The sequence below is a fragment of the Oncorhynchus mykiss genome, chromosome 24, assembly GCF_013265735.2.
Source record: "Oncorhynchus mykiss isolate Arlee chromosome 24, USDA_OmykA_1.1, whole genome shotgun sequence".
NCBI classification, from domain to species: Eukaryota; Metazoa; Chordata; class Actinopteri; order Salmoniformes; family Salmonidae; genus Oncorhynchus; species Oncorhynchus mykiss.
In genome coordinates, this window is record NC_048588.1 from 8,081,823 (window position 1) to 8,100,925 (window position 19,103).

Sequence of the window (19,103 nt, forward strand, 5' to 3'; positions counted from 1 at the left end):
GGCTTCGTGCCATGGATCATCACTGCAGGCTTCGTGCCATGGGTCATCACTGCAGGCTTCGTGCCATGGATCATCACTGCAGGCTTCGTGCCATGGGTCATCACTGCAGGCTTCGTGCCATGGATCATCACTGCAGGCTTCGTGCCATGGGTCATCACTGCAGGCTTCGTGCCATGGGTCATCACTGCAGGCTTCGTGCCATGGGTCATCACTAGAGGCTTCGTGCCATGGATCATCACTGCAGGCTTCGTGCCATGGATCATCACTGCAGGCTTCGTGCCATGGGTCATCACTGCAGGCTTCGTGCCATGGGTCATCACTGCAGGCTTCGTGCCATGGGTCATCACTGCAGGCTTCGTGCCATGGATCATCACTGCAGGCTTCGTGCCATGGATCATCACTGCAGGCTTCGTGCCATGGATCATCACTGCAGGCTTCGTGCCATGGACCATCACTGCAGGCTTCGTGCCATGGATCATCACTGCAGGCTTCGTGCCATGGGTCATCACTGCAGGCTTCGTGCCATGGGTCATCACTGGAGGCTTCGTGCCATGGGTCATCACTGGAGGCTTCGTGCGTGGAGCAGGCACAGGACATACGAGGCTGGAGACACGCACTGGAGGCCGGGTGCATGGAGCTGGCACAGGCTATACTGGGCCGTGAAGGCGCACTGGAGGTCTAGAGCGTAGAGCTGGCACAACCCGTCCTGGCTGGATGCTCACTTTTGCACGGCAAGTGCGCAGAGCTGGCACCGAGCGCACAGGGCTGTGAATGTGCACTGGAGACACAGTGCGTATCAACGCATATCATGGTGCCTGAACGGTCACACACTCCTTAAAGCGAGTGCGGGGAGTTGGCTCTGGTCTGAAAACTGGCTCTGCCAACTCCCCCGTGTGCCCCCCCCAAAAATGTTTTGGGGCTGCCTCTCGTGCTTGCGTCGTGGTTGCGACCCCCGGAGTCGTCGTTGATGCTCCTTCGCTGCTTCCGCCTGCTTCCCCGGCAGGCTTTTGTATCTCTCCAATACTTCCTCCCAAGTCCAGGCTTTTCTCTCCTCAACCTCCTCTGTAGACCAGGATGCCATCTCCTCCCAGGCACGCTGCTTGGTCCAGTTGAGGTGGGATCTTCTGTCACGTTCGTCGATGGAAGGAGTAGACCAAGGTGCAGCGTGGTAGGCGTACATCTTTCTTTTATTGATGACACCGAAAAAAGAAAAAAAAAATACAACACGAAACGCACAGTTCTGTAGGGCTGGAAAGCAACAGTACAAAAACAAGATCCCACAGTGTCTCCCGAACCCCTCCTGTCTCAGCCTCCAGTAATTAGGCTGCAGTAGTTTATGTGTCGGGGGGCTACGGTCAGTCTGTTATATCTGGAATATTTGTCCTGTCTTATCCGGTGTCCTGTGTGAATTTAAGTATGCTCCTTTACTCCTAAGGTGCTGACCTGTTGCACCCTCTACAACCACTGTGATTATTATTATTTGACCCTGCTGGTCATCTATGAACATTTTGGCCATGTACTGTTATAATCTCCACCTGGCAGAGCCAGAAGAGGATTGGCCACCCCTCAGAGCCTGGTTCCTCTCTAGGTTTTCTTCCCAGGTTCCTACCTTTCTATGGAGTTTTTCCTAGCCACTGTGCTTCTACATTTGCATTGCTTGCTGTTTGGAGTTTTAGGCTGGGTTTCTGTATAGCACTTTATGACATCGGCTGATGTAAAAAAGGCTTTCTAAATACATTTGATTGACTGAAATTTGATTCATATACCAGGCGGTGTCAGAGGAAGGTACTCAAATTGTCAAAGACTTTAGCCACCCAAGTCATAGACTGTCCTCTCTGCTACCGCACAGCAAGCGGTACCAGAGTGCCAAGTCTGGGACCAAAAGGCTCCTTAATAGCTTCTACCCCCAAGCCATAAGACTGCTGAACAGGTAATCAAATGGCTACCCAAACTATTTACATTGACCCCCTTTTTTTGCACTGACTCTCTTGCACTGGCTCTATGCACACTCACTAAATTCTACCCACACATTCACACATACTACACTGACACTCCCAACACACACATACACACACTACATATGCTCACATACACAACACACACACACACATGCATATTGATGCAACGCTCACACATAGACACACGTGCTGCTGCTGCTACTCTGTTTATCTTCTATCCTGATTGTCTAGACATGTTTAACCCTACCTGTACACATTGGCTAAATTACCTCAACTACCTTGTACCTTGTACATTGATTCAGTACTGGTACTCTCTGTAAATAGCATCGTTATTGTTATTTTACTGTGTTACTATTTTCCTTTTTTTATTTTGCCTTTTTTTTCTCACTTTAACTCTGCATTGTTGGCAAAGGGGTCCTAAGTAAGCATCTCATGGGAAAGTCTACACCAATTGTATTCGGTGCATGTGACAAATAAAATGGGATTTGATTGGAGACAGCATCCCAGCCGGCCAGATGGCCTTCTCCCATCGCACTCCAGTGCCTCCTTGTGGCAGGCGGGGCACATACACGCTGACTTCGGTTGTATGGTGTTTACTGGTCCTGTTTTAGCAGACCAATATAGACCTCTTCAGGTTTGGCCTTTTTATTTATTTCTGCATGCTCTGGCCAAACGCTACCTTATGTAGGCCCACGGACGTCACATCATTGGGCTCAAATCATGCGGTCAATAAGGTAGCATGGTCCATCATCCAGAAAGAAAAAAAAAACTTATTTTCCACCATAATTTGCATATAAATTCATTAAAAATCATACAATGTGATTTTCTGGATTTTTTTTCTAATTTTGTCTGTCATAGTTGAAGTGTACCTATGATGAAAATTACAGGCCTCTCTCATCTTTTTAAGTGGGAGAACTTGCGCAATTGGTGGCTGACTAAATACTTGTTTGCCCCACTGTATATATTTTCCATAAAATAAATGTTTGAATTTACAAAACTAGATTTCATTGGGAAGGCAGATAATGCATTGTTATAAAAATCCATTACCTTTGCATGTGAAAACCCATAATCCTACTCATTACTACACGTGCTTGACCACGTCACGTTTGTTTTGGCCAGTGTTCGCGGTCGGCCAGAGCTGGGCCCCGGAGGCAGCCCTGTTCCAAAAAGAAAGCAATCACGTTTCCCCGGGTTCAAACTCTTCGGGACAGATTAGCGAACCCCCTCCACGATTGCAGTCTCAGACCAATTTGCCTATGTAGCGGACGACACACTAGCCGAATAATTTAGTTTTAATCGTCATGCTACCGGCCTAATGCTCCACCAGTTAAATTCCACACTGGCACTATAAAGGTGTCTCTTTCAAAACCGTTAAATAGTCCCCCTATCAGATAGTCCCTCCATTAAAAACTCATTTTCCAGTTTTGTGCCTCCTGACCAACACAAACGTGTTTTGGTCACGTGGTTGCGGGGTGGGGTTAACAGGTAGGCGCGATGCATGAGTTTTTCCGTTTATAAAGTGCAACATTGCACTTGCTGGTTGTCACTACTGCCGTGTGCTCTCAAGACAACATGGATTTCGATTTGGCTTCAGGTAAATCTTGATTTCTTGAATCATAATTGCATTGATCTCTAAAATATTGTCTGAAATACAGAAACTACATTGTGTGTATTTCTCAATTGATTTGGTGGTTATTAGTCTGAAATGCAGTGTAATATGTTCCTATTATTTGAGCTGATTGAATGCACTTCACACCTATTAAGCATTTATTTATTCCAAAGACTGCCTTAGTTGAGACTATGCTTACATTATTAATGGCAAATGAACAGGTGGAGTCGGCCTTATGTCCTTTCAGTTGAAGAACGCATAGTGCCACTGTCTATTTATTGCTATTGAGGATGGTAACCTATAATTTTAATGAAAATGTTCTGGTTAGTTTATTAGGCTATGATTGTTAATGTAAAGATAACTAAGCCTACATGGCCTGTCTCTTCTTTTCCACAGCTGTAGGTAAAGATGATCAGGTGAAAAAGGATGATGCCTCTGGCCAGGAACAGAATGCCCTATTTGGGTGGGGGAAGAAGAAGGACAAAGATGGGGATAAGGTAAGAAACATACTGTTGCCATTACCTAAACCAGTTGCTTGATGAGTGTGTCAATTGTATTTCAGCCATGAATGGCAATTTGTGTGCAATTAATGCTGACAATCATACACACACTGCATACAAAGTATTCTGACTGTATGCCAACTTCCAGAGTGTGTCCAAGGACAAATCAAAGGACCATGACAAATCGAAGGACTGTAACAAATCAAAGGACCATGACAAATCGAAGGACCATAAGGAGGACAAAGACAAGTCTAAGAAACATGGTGACAAGAAGGACAAAGGTCACAAGAAGAAAGACAAGAAGCCCAAGGAGCATAAGGACAAAGATGATGGGTCATCATCTTCCTCTTCCAGCAGTGATGAGGTAGTGCACATTAGCCTTGATTTGTTATTTTTGTTGTGACTGTTCCAAAGAATGTTAATATATGACTGCTATAGAATGGGGTCCAACAAGTTGTGTTGACAACCACTCCTTTGGTTCAAGGGTTACTTACTACCAAGATGGGTAAGGCCATAGAGGCTGTGCAGGTTATACCAGTTGTGGCAGTTTTTTTTATCAGGTTAAACGCCCTAGTTATGTAGGTGTGGTTGTTGCCATTTACAACACTTGAGACTCAGAACTTCTACTGTCACATGTGTTTCCATACACTATCAGCTAGTAAAACATCATTTTAGAAACGTATCTCCTTTTGCAGTCTGTATTCATGCTACCTCTTACTGTATTGGTTCTGTTGTCGCTAGGTATATTGGTAAGACCCGTAACCTTGGCCGTGCCTTACTTCAATGTAAAAGAGGAAATGGACAAGAATGCTCTGAGTTACTAGGTGTGTCTGTGAAATCAGATAGGAGAGCAATAAAAAGGTGTTCCCTGCCCTACAGTCACATCAGGGCCTGGCTGCATATTTCAACCAAGACAAGTGTTTATTATTAGTACATGTAATGGTTCATACTGGCACTTTAATGTGGCACATAATTACCAGGGTTAGTTTTTATTAAATGTATGTCTTTTGTCATTTTTAGGATGAAGGCAAGAAGAAGCATCACTGATTCTGGTGCTGTGAGGAGGTGCTACTGCCAGTGAACTCTTACAATGTTTTCTACTGCAGTGTTGCCTGCATGATATTTACTCTGTACTGTTTCCTTGTTGATCCTGATCATGTTTTGATGTGCCAGACTGTAAAGTAGTGGTTTTACAACAGCACATTAAATAACACAACAACCAGGATATATGGTGGATTGTCAGACTTTTTTTCAGACTTCTTTCCTACCTAGTAAACAGTCTAATGTCCACCAGAAGGGGGAGGTGTTCTTCATTGAATGTTTATTTTAATAGATTGAATTCAATTGCTTTGTTGAAGTTTTTTGATAAATTGTCCAGTTCAAAAGATTGAATTGCATTCACTTTAGTTTATTTTAACACACCTTATGGGAAAGCTCAATGTTCTTTAGTTTGAAATAAAAAGCATAAGGGTGCATATAGCCAAAGGTTTTCTCAACCGGGGATAGTGTTGGTAGTGGGACATAGGTACCGTGCATGTTACTTCAGTACATACGTATTGTATTCCAACTATGCAGATTTAAGATGGCAGTCCATTCCTTGTCTAACCTGAATGGACGTAGTGAGCAAGTGCACTGGCCTTGAGTAAATTCATTCTACAAAAACTAACTAGGAAAAGCAAAGCTGCACAAGACTGGGGTACACGAAATGCATGACATCGCAAAGCCAGGTAGTGTTTCCTTGAACACTGGCATCAATATTGAAGTGGACCTGAACTCTAACATGGGTTGTCAGGAAAGAGGAATTAAAACATTTAACATACGGAACTTGTTCACATACTTAATCTTTTATACCGGGCGGAAAAAGAAAATGGAGCGATTGCAAAATGTATCAATAAATAAATAGTGTGTGTGGATGCTGCTATTGCTGTACTGTAACTCCTATCACACTAGGCTGATTCCCTGTTGGGATGCAGAGGAGGGGAAATGAACATATATACACCCTGTCTTTCTAGTTGATCTAGTAAACTTGTCAGCAGAACTAGCTGGTCACTTTTCATTGATGCTTTCATGGTTTATGAAATGAAACCCAAATGGTATGCTCATATGGTGTATTGGCTTCTAAACTCAGCAAAAAAAGTGTCAACTGTGTTAATTTTCACCAAACTTAACATGTAAATATTTGTATGAACATAAGATTCAACAACTGAGACACAAACTGAACAAGTTCCACAGACATGTGACTAAAAGAAATGGAATAATGTGTCCCTGAACAAAGGGGGGGTCAAAATGAAAAGTAACAGTATCTGGTGTGGCCACCAGCTGTATTAAGTACTGCTGTGCATCTCCTCCTCATGGACTGAACCAGATTTGCCTGTTCTTGCTGTGAGATGTTATCCCACTCTTCCACCAAAGCACCTGCAAGTTCCCAGACATTTCTGGGGGGAATGGACCTAGCCCTCACCCTCCGATCCAACAGGTCCCAGACGTGCTCAATGGGATTGAGATCCGGGCTCTTCGTTGGCCACGGCTGGTGGCATTGTCATGCTGGAGGGTCAGGTCAGGATGAGCTTGCAGGAAGGGTACCACATGAGGGAAGAGGATGTCTTCCCTGTAACGCACAGCGTTGATATTGCCTGCAACGACAACAAGCTCAGTCCGATGATGCTGTGACACACTGCCCCAGACCATGAGTGACCCTCCGCCTCCAAATCGCTCCCACTCCAGAGTACAGGCCTCGGTGTAACGCTCATTCCTTCGATGATAAACGCAAATCCAACCATCACCCCTGGTGAGAATAAACCGTGACTCATCAGTGAAGAGCACTTTTTGCCAGTCCTGTCTGGTCCATCGACGGTGGGTTTGTGCCCATAGGCAACGTTGTTGCCGGTGATGTCTGATGAGGACCTGCCTTACAACAGGCCTACAAGCCCTCAGTCCAGCCTCTCTCAGCCTATTGTGGACAGTCTGAGCACTGATGGAGGTATTGTGCGTTCCTGGTGTAACTCGGGCAGTTGTTGTCATCCTGTGCCTGTCCCACAGATGTGATGTTCGGATGTACCGATCCTGTGCAGGTGTTGTTACACGTGGTCTGCCACTGCGAGGACGATCAGCTGTCTGTCCTGTCTCCCTGTAGCGCTGTCTTAGGCGTCTCACAGTCTGGACATTGCAATTTATTGCCCTGGCCACATCTGCAGTCCTCATGCCTCCTTGCAGCATTCCTAAGACATGTTCACACAGATGAGCAGGGACCCTGGGCATCTTTCTTTTGATGTTTTTCAGTCAGTAGAAAGGCCTCTTTAGTGTCCTAAGTTTTCATAACTGTGACCTTAACTGCCTACCGTCTGTAAGCTGTTAGTGTCTTAACGACCTTTCCACAGGTGCATGTTCATGAATTGTTTATGGTTCATTGAACAAGCATGGGAAACAGTGTTTAAACCCTTTACAATGAAGATCTGTGAAGTTATTTGGATTTTTACAAATTAGACAGGGTCCTGAAAAAGGGACGTTTCTTTTTTTGCTGAGTTTATATTTAATGAATATTTTTTTACATTTTATTTCACCTTTATTTAACCAGGTAGGCTAGTTGAAAACAAGTTCTCATTTACAACTGTGACCTGGTCAAGATAATGCAACGCAGTGCGACACAAACAACAACACAGAGTTACACATGGAACAAACAAACATGCAGTCAATAACACAGTAGGAAAAGTCTATATACAGTGTGTGCAAATGAGGTAGGATAAGGGAAGTAAGGCAATAAATAGGCCATAGTGGTGAAATAATTACAATATTGCAATTAAACACTGGAGTGATAAATGTACAGATGTACATTCTCACACTTATGTCAAATGAATTTAAGAATAACTCTAGGATTAGATATTTGTACCTAAAGTCAGGAGTGACAGACATATTCTTTGGAAACGCTGCCAACAACCCCAGGCAGTACGGAAGAGCTGGTTGAAGCGCTGGCCCTTGTCATGCCTTCTCCTCTTCTCTCATACATTTTGAATTTCTAAAGTCTAAAAAGTTGAATAAGAGAAAAGGTTTTCATCAAATGTTTGTCTACTAAGCCTTGACAGATTAAAACATATAAAAGTAATGTAAATCTATATTTGGACCAGAAGTGCTCAGGCTCTATGCATGCAGTGTTTAGTGAGACACAGGGAGTATTTTGTGCTGAGCTGTGGTGAGATCACATTTTGTTCAAGAGAACACATTGACAGTAGCCTCCCTTTGAGAGCTGTTGTTCTGTGTTGCTGGCTCTCTAATATGGGCGGTGGTGACAAAGACAACTGTGTTGGGCTTGAAAAACAACTAAACCGTGTTGGTTTGCTGTTACATGCATGCAGAAGACAACTTTTTGAAATTGAATTTGGCTTAAACTTCCTGAAAAGCTTGTCACTTCTGGAGAATTAAGATGTTCATGAAAGCTGGAGCAATCAATCAAACAAAACTTGCAATAAACCAGATAAATGGTAACCTGGCTAGTCCATAGACTTTATTTACTTGATATCAGCTTTTATTCAGCACGTGCATTGCATTGTATGCATAATGCATTACATCCGTACACATTGGAGCTGGTTTGGAGCTGGCAGCCATACAGTTGCTTTTTTTTTTTTTTTACACCAGAGGGGGGCATTACTACCTCTAGTCTAGACCGGCGTCACTGGTCTCCTGGCAACAGCCCGGGCGAGTTCTCGATCAACGTTCCAAATAGAATGCTGTACAGAAAAGGAGTGCGTGTTTCGCGTTGAGAAACACGGGCCAGCCTTGTACAAGAAGAAACAACTACCCTCCAAGAAAGTGTGCTGTTTCATGTTTTCTATAAATGTGTATCTACAACAACAAGACTGACGACAATTTTCAGAACGTGCGTAAATTAATTTTAGGTAAAATACCAAGTGCTGTCAGCAGGCAAAATAGTGCAAGAGTGTGCGACCAACAACAAACAAATAACAGTGAACTACGAAAAGATAGGACGACCAAGAAGAAGCAAATGTTTGGGGTGGTGGTAGGCTATGAGGAGATGCAACATTGTGTTACTCTTTCGACTTTTAGAAAATTAAACATTTTGTTTTGCGACGTTAAACGCATCTGATTGTTGCGTAAACCATTGGGACTGCATTCATGTGTGCTGTTTCGAGAGACCGTCTCTTTCCATCAAATAAACTGTGAAATAACGATTTATTTAATCAAGAAGGCACACAAAACGACTTGCCAAGTAGTTACGAACCATGATGAAATTCCATAATTCGGACCTATGGATTGCTTGGCTGGTTTTATTTTGCATGGAAGGTAAGACATTTATGTATTACTTGAAAAAGTTTTTTAGGCCTAGCTACTTGAGTGACATTAAACTGTCCCTGCCAGTCTAACACCATGCCAAAATGTGATGGAAAAAATAATTGACCACTATTGACATTCATTTGAACAAACATAAAACCGGACTACACAAAAACATTTTTTTTTACATGAGATGTTGTATTATATCAATGTGGTCATAAGTAAGTGATTGGGATACAATATTGCATTTTGTAATCTATGATTGCAATATAGGCGACTTTGGAATTACAATTGTGCCATGGAAGCAACCTCGCCAAGAGCGCATGCCATGCTTACGTTTGATCCTTCCCTTAATATATTTGAATCTCTCTGTAAATCCCCTCCATTTCAGCACAATCTAAAGCAATGATTTAGAATTACTTTGTTTAAATAGTTTTTCCCATATCGCATGAAAATCACTTTTGATTGCTTTCATATGCACACGATGTGCGTTGTTTTGAAACATCGGACAGGGAGCCCAAATCTTTATTCACTGTTATTGCCAATGCCATGGATACGGACTGAAACATGTAGTGGAATATTCAGTGTTTGTCTGAGATAGAAACGAAGATCCGTCCAGACGACAAAGGGTTGCATCCGATAATCCGTGCGATTAAGAGCACTCGATTCCCTGTGACGACGCGCCCTGGCCGCCTTGTCGTTCTGGCTGTACAACCTCATAAGAAGTTTTCAGAATATATAGATGGGAACTAGGCGGGGGTAGACGACAATAATATACAAAGTCATCTTTATTTTACAACAAAGTATGTGCAGTATGTGAAGTTGAAATGGCAAATGCTTGTGTAATATATTCCCAATATGAACCTGCACCCTCTGAATTCTCCCTCACATGGTTGTGTATCACAGAGAAGTGTCACTTTGAATTCTGGTTTGATCCAATTGAGTGCTAGTTATTTAACATAACACTATACTTTGCTATATGTTGTGTGTGATGTCTGATGTCATCCCTATTCAATAGTGGACAGAGACAGAGCATCCTTCTCCCCTTCCCATCCAAGTCTACTCCTGTAACCAGGGTCTCACTTTATCTGCTCTGTACTTAAAGTGATCCAGTGGAAAATGCAAGAGTTCAAAGGGTGAGGTGCCGCAGTTCTCCCTTGTACTCCAAAGAGATGACCGTGAGTGGTTCGTACTGTACAATGTATCCAAAGAAGACACATGACTGAACACAAGTTGTTGATTTACTTTTCAAATATGTCCTCTTTCTATCTAGGTGTTTGTCTCTAAATACAGTGAAGTGGCAATAGATGTCTTCTTGTTTCTGCTGTATATTGATATTGACCTCCCTTGGGTGCAATGTGCATCTCAGGCATCATCACTCAGTTATATGAATTGATCTGATCAACTCATTATCAACTCCCTGAGTTAAGTCTCTAGTATGGTGAAGCTCTGTTGATATGGTACTACTGGTTTGTTGGGGTAAAGTGTTCGGGTGAAGAGGAGAGATACAGTGCTCTCTATTGGCCCGCATTACTTCAGCGTCACTTCCCACTGGGCACAAACTGGTTGAATCAACGTTGTTTCCATGTCATTTCAATGAAATAATGTTGAACCAATGTGGAATAGACATTGAATTGATGTCTGTGCCCAGTGGGTTGTCTCCCCGTGCTGTGCTGTGCTGTGCTGTGGTCTCTCTTTAGCTGACTGTGGCCGTTAGTTTCCGCTAGATCTCCCCTGTGTCTGGGAGGAACCGTGTCACAAGGGAACTCTCTCCACACAAGTGACGCCGGACATAGTCCCCTTCACACTGTCGAGTTCACTGAAAGTCCCTTCAAACTGTCAGCCTTAGTTGGAAAAGTAGCCTGTCCTCAAGCCTTCCAACCCAAATGTTGCATTCCTGTCAATTAGCTAAGGCCAGAGAGACAGAGTACGTACATTCAGATACATGCAGAGCACAAAGTGATGCAGAAAAAGTTTTATGTTAAAACAATTTTTTTTCAGAGCTGGTTCAAGGGACTTTTAAAAGGACAGAATAAATGGCAGATTGGTTCTGCTTGTGAAATGATGCCCAGGGCCATACCCAGAGTGTGTCTCTCCGTGGCCGGCTCTAAAGATTTCACTAGATAGCTGGAGGGCTGGACCAATCCGGCATGCTGATCAATTCTGCAAATTAAATTCATCTGAAGTGGTATCCCTGAACTTTTCAACTAGTTGTTGTTGAATATAATGCATTTTAAATTGCCCGGTTCCACCAGTGCCCCGATGTAGTGGCATCTCGTTTGAAGTTCTCCGCACCCCATGAGTTAAATGCTGTGTTGGGAAGGCGAGACATAAAAAAAAAGCAGCAATGGAAAAACTCATAATAGCAGTAAGGTACTTTATCTGCATCAATTTAACACTGATTTCTTGGCAATAAGAGTTTCAATGCAGGGACTGTAAGCTTTAACCCTCCAGACATCAACAGGCATTCTGAAATACCATAACCCGGGCAAAAAAGTAGGGGTGTTAACCGGGTGTCTTGGCTGAATTTCCTATCCTGGCCCCTCATAATGCCATGGCCAGTTTCCTCTACACTGGTAATTTAGAGTAAGTTCAATCAATTTACCTGCCAAAATCGAGGTAAACGAATAGAACAGAATTGAACAGATAAATACGACTGACATGGCAGAGGAATCTCTGAAAAGAGAAGCACTCGGGTGAGAGAGCTGGGAAAGCCGTGCTCAATACAAAACACACGATCTCTGTAATCATCTGTGGTCCTTCATGATAAGTCTCCCTTCTAAATGATATTGAATATATGATTTCAATAATCAATTATTCTTTAAAAACACATTAGAGTACGATTTATACATTAAATACGTGCTCAAATCATTTGTGTTCGTTTTCTCTGGAAAAATGTATGCGAAAATAAAAATGTTCATCACTAAAAAGGAGCAGCTGGAATGTGTGTAGGACAGATGGATGTTTCCACCTCGGTTATTTTAAAGCTAAAAATATCTTCTCAAAAATTAAAAGACCTTTGGGACTACTTGCAAAGTGCATGAGCGACAGAGATGAGCTAGGAGGACAAGCCTTCAAAAGACGACTGTGATAGCTGGTTTTGGGGAAATGTATAAATTAATGACAGAGATATTTGAGAGAGCGAGAGATACCACTGGCAGACAGTTGCCTGCTCAGGACACACTAATAGTACCCAAAAGAGAAGCTTGAGGCGATTTGAGCCGAGGTCATGCCAAAACACCTCAGTGCAATGTTTGGTTATGGCGGTTTGGTAGCCTAGCTGTTCAGGGCGTGGTGCCACCAACCGAAAGGTCGCTGGTTCGAATCCCCAAGCTGACAAGGTGAAAAAATCTGCCGATGTGCCCTTGAGAAAGGAACTTAACCGTAATTGCTCCTGTCTGCAAAATTACTAAAATGTCAATCTCATTAGTGTCATCAAACCAAGCTAGGAGAATACACACATTTTAATTGAATAGAGATCGGAGAGAGTTTGTGTCAGAAGGGAAGTGGATTCGAACCCTTGCTGAGACGGTATATGTGTTCTGAAGGTTGTGGCTCTAGCCACTAGACGGAGCGGTATGACGGCTGCGTGGTCCCATGGTGTTTATACTTGCGTACTGTTGTTTGTACAGATGAACGTGGTACCTGCAGGCATTTGGAAATTGCTCCCAAGGATGAACCAGACTTGTGGAGATCTACAATTATTTTTCTGAGGTCTTGGCTGATTTCTTTTGATTTTCCCATGATGTCAAGCAAAGAAGCACTGGGTTTGAAGGTAGGCCTTGAAATACATCCACAGGTACACCTCCAATGACTCAAATTATGTCAATTAGTCTATCAGAGGCTTCTAAAGCCATGACATAATTTTCTGGATTTTTCCAAGCTGTTAAAAGGCACAGTCAACTTAGTGTATGTAAAGTTTTTAACCCACTGAAATTGTGATACAGTGAATTATAAGTGAAATAATCTGTCTGTAAACAATAGTTGGAAAAATGACTTGTGTCATGCACAAGGTAGATGTCCTAACCGACTTGCCAAAACTATAGTTTGTTAACAAGAAAATTGTGGTGGTTGAAACACTTAGTTTGGAGTCATTAAAACTAGTTTATGTAAACTTCCGACTTCAACTGTATATATTGATTCTTGAAGAATATAAGTTATAAGTCCTTCATGAGCTTAGTTCAACTGTCACACTCCATGAGAACCCAAAGTATTAGTTTGTTTTTCTCCAATGTTTGTAAACATTGTAAATGTAAACAAACACTGTATAACCTCATAACATGGTTAAAACAATACTGTTGATATCATGGATGGACAGTCCTTGCATCCATAGCGCTGTCTATTAATCTGAGAGTGGTTACATCTCTCCAGGCCCATCCCTCAGTTTATTACCAAAACAGAGGCGGGGCAACCGTTTTGTTATTGTTTCATCGGTGGAATTGCCCTTTAAACAGCCTCATATTCCCAAGATAAGAAAGTGTCGCCAACAAAAGGTAGACAATAGGCCTATAGCAAATGCAGCATATGATGGCATTCATGTTTCACATGTAAATGGTACTTTTCAGTAGTGCTTAAAGCAGGCCATTCCATGAGCGCAGCATTTATTTTTCAACTCGAATCAATGAGCCCAGTCAGTCCTCAATAACAACAAAATCATAAACAACAGAGTAGGGCTGGCTAATAAGTCCTTAGTTTTGGGGTTATGCTCTGGTAAAACAATTTGGCTAATCAATACTTCCATGTTTCCTATTCTTGAAGATCAAGGTGTATAACATTTATTGGAATGGCTGGAATTCTGATAGACTTTGGGTTTTAATGTAAAGATATAATTTATGTATATGTAGTATGTAGTAGAAAGCGATGGGTTAGAAGATGCCTACTTACCAAACCCATAAAGTAAAAGGTAACATATGGCCAGCTATGTAAACTTTAACATGGATTTATCCTGCTATAGATGTCGTTCAATTGGTAAAATACATTTTTTGTCCTGTTCTAATGCCTCTTAAGGAGAAAGTAATCTAAAAGTAACTTAATGTAATCAGATTACGTTACTGAGTTTGGGTAATCCAAAAATTACATTACCGATTACAATTTTGGACATGTAACTTTTAACTGTAACGGATTACATTGAGAAAGTAACCTACCCAACCCTGGGTATGATCGTACTGCCACAACTTCCTGTTGTGAAACTGTTGGGAGTAACTTTCTGTTGTGACACTGTTGTGAGTGAGGAGAGGGACACATCTGTGGTTCACACACTAACCTGTCTTTAATGTGGATTTCCTGTCCCTGTGCGTTGCTCCCAGGGTTTATGCATCTTTTAGGCGGATGTTGCCCTGCTGTAGTAGCATCCTGAGAATGGCCTCAACTTGCAGTTTTGATTTTCAGCTTCAGTGGCTTGAAATTTGATGGCATTGCAGGGGAGGGTTTAGAAATGTTCCTTGTCTATCTATCTGTAATACAGAAAAAGAATTGTATCGTGCTTTATGAAGATGGCTAATTTAGGGCTGTACCTTGGTTCTCCATTTTAACACCAATGTAAAATGTAAAGCTTGCATGGCAAGCATTTTAAAGCTATCATTAAACCTCCCAGGTGCAGTTATAATTCGTAAGCCACATTCTATAACATTCAAACCTACAACACCCATAAGACACCTTGCCTCCTTGTGCGTTAGCCTATTATAATCCTCCAACAGTGTCTGATAGAGGATTATTATGTATCAGGGCATTAGCAAGGATTGTTTGTTTATAAACCGACGGGTCAGGGGAATCAATGGGTCAGAAGGTATAGTGTGCTCTAATTCCCTTGGCATGGCAGTGAGTGACCACGCCAGAGGTTTAATGCTCTCCTGCCCTGGTATGACCACATAGCTGCTGTAATCCACCTCACATACTGGCCACCAACCAGCATCACTTTATGTTTGTATAGTGTTTGCATGTGAGCTTTTTCTCAGGTACAAGGATTTATTCAAACTCAGCTTTTGTTGTATAGTGACATATAAGTAATATATCACCATAGAGCCAAAAAAAGTAATAAATCACCTCAAGTGACATGTAATTAATATGTCAGCATAAGTGACATACAGGTAACTGCCAAAATAATAGTAACACTTGAATAAATGAGGCATATAAAGTATATTGAAAGCAGGCGCTTTCACACAGGTGTACTTCCCGAGTTAGGGAATTAACATCCCATCATGCTTAGGGTCATGTATAAATATGCTGGGCAGGCCATTATTTTGGCTACCATGGCTATGCTCGCATAGCAAGACAATGCCCCCATCCACAGGGCACGAGTGGTCACTGAAGGGTTGGATGAGCATGAAAACGATGTTAACCATATGCCATGGCTGTCTCAGTCACCAGATCTCAACCCAATTGAACACTTATTGGAGATTCTGGAGTGGCGCCTGAGACAGTGTTTTCCACCACCATCCACGAAACAAAAAATGATGTAATTTCTTGTGGAAGAATGGTGTTGAATCCCTCCAATAGAGTTCCAGACTCCGAGCATGCGTGACCAACTGGCAAGTGTCTTCACTGACATTTTCAACCTGTCCCTGACTGAGTCTGTAATACCAACTTGTTTCAAGCAGACCACCATAGTCCCTGTGCCCAAGAACACTAAGATAACTTGCCTAAATGACTACCGACCCGTAGCACTCACGTCTGTAGCCATGAAGTCCTTTGAAAGGCTGGTCATGGCTCACATCAACACCATTTCCCCAGAAACCCTAGACCCACTCCAATTTGCATTCCGCCCCAACAGATCCACAGATGTTGCAATCTCTATTGCACTCCGCACTGCCTTTTCCCACCTGGACAAAAGGAACACCTACGTAAGAATGCTATTCATTGACTACAGCTCAGAGTTTAACACCATAGTGCCCACAAAGCTAATCACTTAGCTAAGGACCCTGGGACTAAACACCTCCCTCTGCAACTTGATCCTGAACTTCCTGACGGGCCGCCACCATGCTGATCCTCAAACCTGGGGCCCCTCAGGGGTGTGTACTTAGTCCCCTCCTGTACTTCCTGTTCACCCACGACTGCTTGGCCAAACACAACTCCAACACCATCATTAAGTTTGCTGACGACGCAACAGTGGTAAGCCTGATTACCGACAACGATGAGACTACAGTATAGGGAGGAGGTCAGAGACCTGGCAGTGTGGTGCCAGGATAACAACCTCTGCCTCAACGTGATCAAGACAAAGGAGATGATTGTGGACTACAGGAAAAGGAGGACCGAGAACGCCCCCATTCTCATCGATGGGGGTTTTATGCAGCAGGTTGAGAGCTTCAAGTTCCTTGGTGTCCACATCATTGTCCAAACACACTAAGACAGTCGTGAAGATGGCACGACAAAGCCTATCCCCCCTCAGACGACTGAAAAGATTTGGCATGGGTCCTCAGATCCTCAAAAAGTTCTACAGCTGCACCATCGAGAGCACTGGTTGCATCTCTGCCTGGTATGGCAACTGCCCGGCCTCTGACCGCAAGGCACTACAGAGGATAGTGCGTGTGGCCCAGTACATCACTGGGGCCAAGCTTCCTGCCATCCAGGACCTCTATACCAGGCGATGCACAGCAAGCGGTACCAGAGAGCCAAGTCTAGGCCCAAAAGGCTTCTTAACAGCTTCAACCCCTAAGCCATAAGACTCCTGAACAGCTAATCAAATGGCTACTCGGAATATTTACATTGTCCTACCCCCCCACCCCACCTTTTACGCTGCTGCTGCTTTCTGTTTATTATCTATACATAGTCACTTTACCTACATGTACATGCAGTATTACCTCAATTACCTTGACTAACCTGTGCCCCCACACATTGACTTTGTACCGGTAGCATTTTTTTTTAACATATCTTTTTTTTTTTACTCAACACTTATTTTTCTGAAAACTGCATTGTTGGTTAAGGGCTTGTAAGTAAGCATTTCACTGTTGTATTCGGCACATGTGACAAATACAATTTGATTTGATTCGACACTTGTAGAATCCATGCCAAGGTGCATGGTGCTGGCCCACCGCCCTATTAAAGCACTATGTTGGTGTTCCCTTTATTTTGACAGTTGCCTTTACTTTGGTTAAATGTCACTATTTTGACATATTCAAATGGGACCATGTTGCTTTTGTATACTGTAGGCAGAGGACATTCCAACATAAGCACTGTGAGTGTGTTCTTGTTACCATAAATTCCCCTATAGACTAGAAGGAATAGAGACATGACCTCTTGAACCTAGTAGAGCTGACAATTGGAGGTTATGCCCCTGGCCATAGTAATGGCTTCCAATTCCGAGATATTATGTGGTTGAAGACTATTATGTCTGTTATGTTTGTGACAAAATCACTGAATATTACACTGCTCTAGTGAAAACAGCTAGACCAGGAAAGTGTCTTGACCAGATAATTACGATTCTCTAAAAATACATGGAGGATAATTAATATTATTCTGAATGTAATTTAGAAAAATTGCACATAGTTGCACCCAGCGTGTCATCTGGCGCTCTGTAATGGTGACTTCCGCGTTTCCTCCCTCGAGGTTCGGCTACAGACCTCCGCTTTCATGTGCCTGGGAATTCTTTCACTTTGATATATTTAGTGTGCCAGCGTGAGGTGTGCAAAATGTAAATGCTTTGAAAAGGTTTTTCTGCTTACTGGCATTAGAAGCTTCTAAATGTGAAGGGAGGTGGTGTGCTCTCAACTGATGGCTGTTTAGCTGTATGTGACACAGCCAGTGGCTAGTGTATGTTTTCTTTTTAACCCAGAAAACCCAACTCGGGGGACACTGTAGTACAACGTCAATCAATCGCCACTGTACTACAAAATTCCTTGTTTGTCTAGATTCTCTTCCTCTGGAGCCGGTCGTTCTATAGCAATGTCATGCTGTTCCTCTGACATTAAGCACAATTAATAGATATTTAAACCACCATTCAAGTGTTTGGGGTCACTTAGAAATGTCCTTGTTTTTGAAAGTAAAGCATTTTTTTCCCATTTTTAAAATGACATCAAATTGATCAGAAATACATTGTAGACATTTTAATGTTGTAAATGACTATTGTAGCTGGAAACTGAGGTTTTTTTAATAGAATATCTACATGGGCGTACAGAGGCCCATTATCAGCAACCATCTGTCCTGTGTTCCATTGGCACGTTGTGTTAGCTAATCCACGTTTATCATTTTAAAAGGTTAATTGATCATTAGAAAACCCTTTTGCAATTATGTTAGTACAGCTGAAAACTGTTGTCCTGATTTAAAGAAGCAATAAAACTGGCCTTTGGACTAGTTGAGTATCTGGAGCATCAGCATTTGTAGGTTCGATTACAGGCTCAAAATGGCCAGAAACAAATAACTTTCTTCTGAAATTCGTCAGTCTATTCTTGTTCTGAGAGATGAAGGCTGTTCCATGCCAGGAACTGCCAAAAAACGGAAGATCTCGTACAACGCTGTGTACTACTCCCTTCACAGAACAGCGCAAACTGTCTCTAACCAGAATAGAAAGAGTGGGAGGCCCCGGTGCACACCTGAGCAAGAGGACAGGTACATTAGAGTGTCTAGTTTGAGAAACAGATGCCTCACAAGTCCTCAGCTGGCAGCTTCATTAAATAGTACCCGCAAAACACCAGTCTCAACGTCAACAGTGAAGAGGCGTCTCCGGGATGCTGGCCTTCTCTGCAGAGTTCCTCTGTTCAGGGTCTGTGTGCTTTTTCCCATCTTAATCTTTTCTTTTTATTGGCCAGTCTGAGGTATGGC

General features: G+C 42.7%; 2 protein-coding genes across 2 annotated transcripts in view; both read left to right on the top strand.

Moving 5' to 3' along the window:
• Positions 1 to 3,053: 3,053 nt before the first annotated feature.
• LOC110503664 (putative uncharacterized protein DDB_G0292636) lies at positions 3,054 to 5,296 on the top strand. Its single transcript, XM_021582106.2, has 4 exons — positions 3,054 to 3,552; positions 3,964 to 4,064; positions 4,216 to 4,431; positions 5,088 to 5,296. Exons 1-4 carry the CDS (start codon positions 3,531 to 3,533, stop codon positions 5,112 to 5,114), a joined length of 366 nt encoding a protein of 121 aa, XP_021437781.1. The 5' UTR covers positions 3,054 to 3,530; the 3' UTR covers positions 5,115 to 5,296.
• A 3,436-nt stretch (positions 5,297 to 8,732) lies between these two features.
• Positions 8,733 to 19,103, top strand: part of LOC110503665 (immunoglobulin superfamily member 11) — a 106,337-nt gene continuing 95,966 nt past the window's right edge. The window contains exon 1 of the mRNA XM_021582107.2: positions 8,733 to 9,362. Within this exon, the coding sequence (XP_021437782.1) occupies positions 9,302 to 9,362 (61 nt within the window). The 5' untranslated portion in view covers positions 8,733 to 9,301. The remainder of the gene's footprint in view (positions 9,363 to 19,103) is intronic.

Excerpts from the sequence above, each read along its gene's own strand:
- LOC110503664 (XM_021582106.2), top strand. The coding sequence starts at position 3,531 with ATGGATTTCGATTTGGCTTCAG. Across the intron at positions 4,065-4,215 it reads AGGACAAAGATGGGGATAAG|AGTGTGTCCAAGGACAAATC; the intron begins GTAAGAAACATA and ends GCCAACTTCCAG. Across the intron at positions 4,432-5,087 it reads CCTCTTCCAGCAGTGATGAG|GATGAAGGCAAGAAGAAGCA; the intron begins GTAGTGCACATT and ends TGTCATTTTTAG.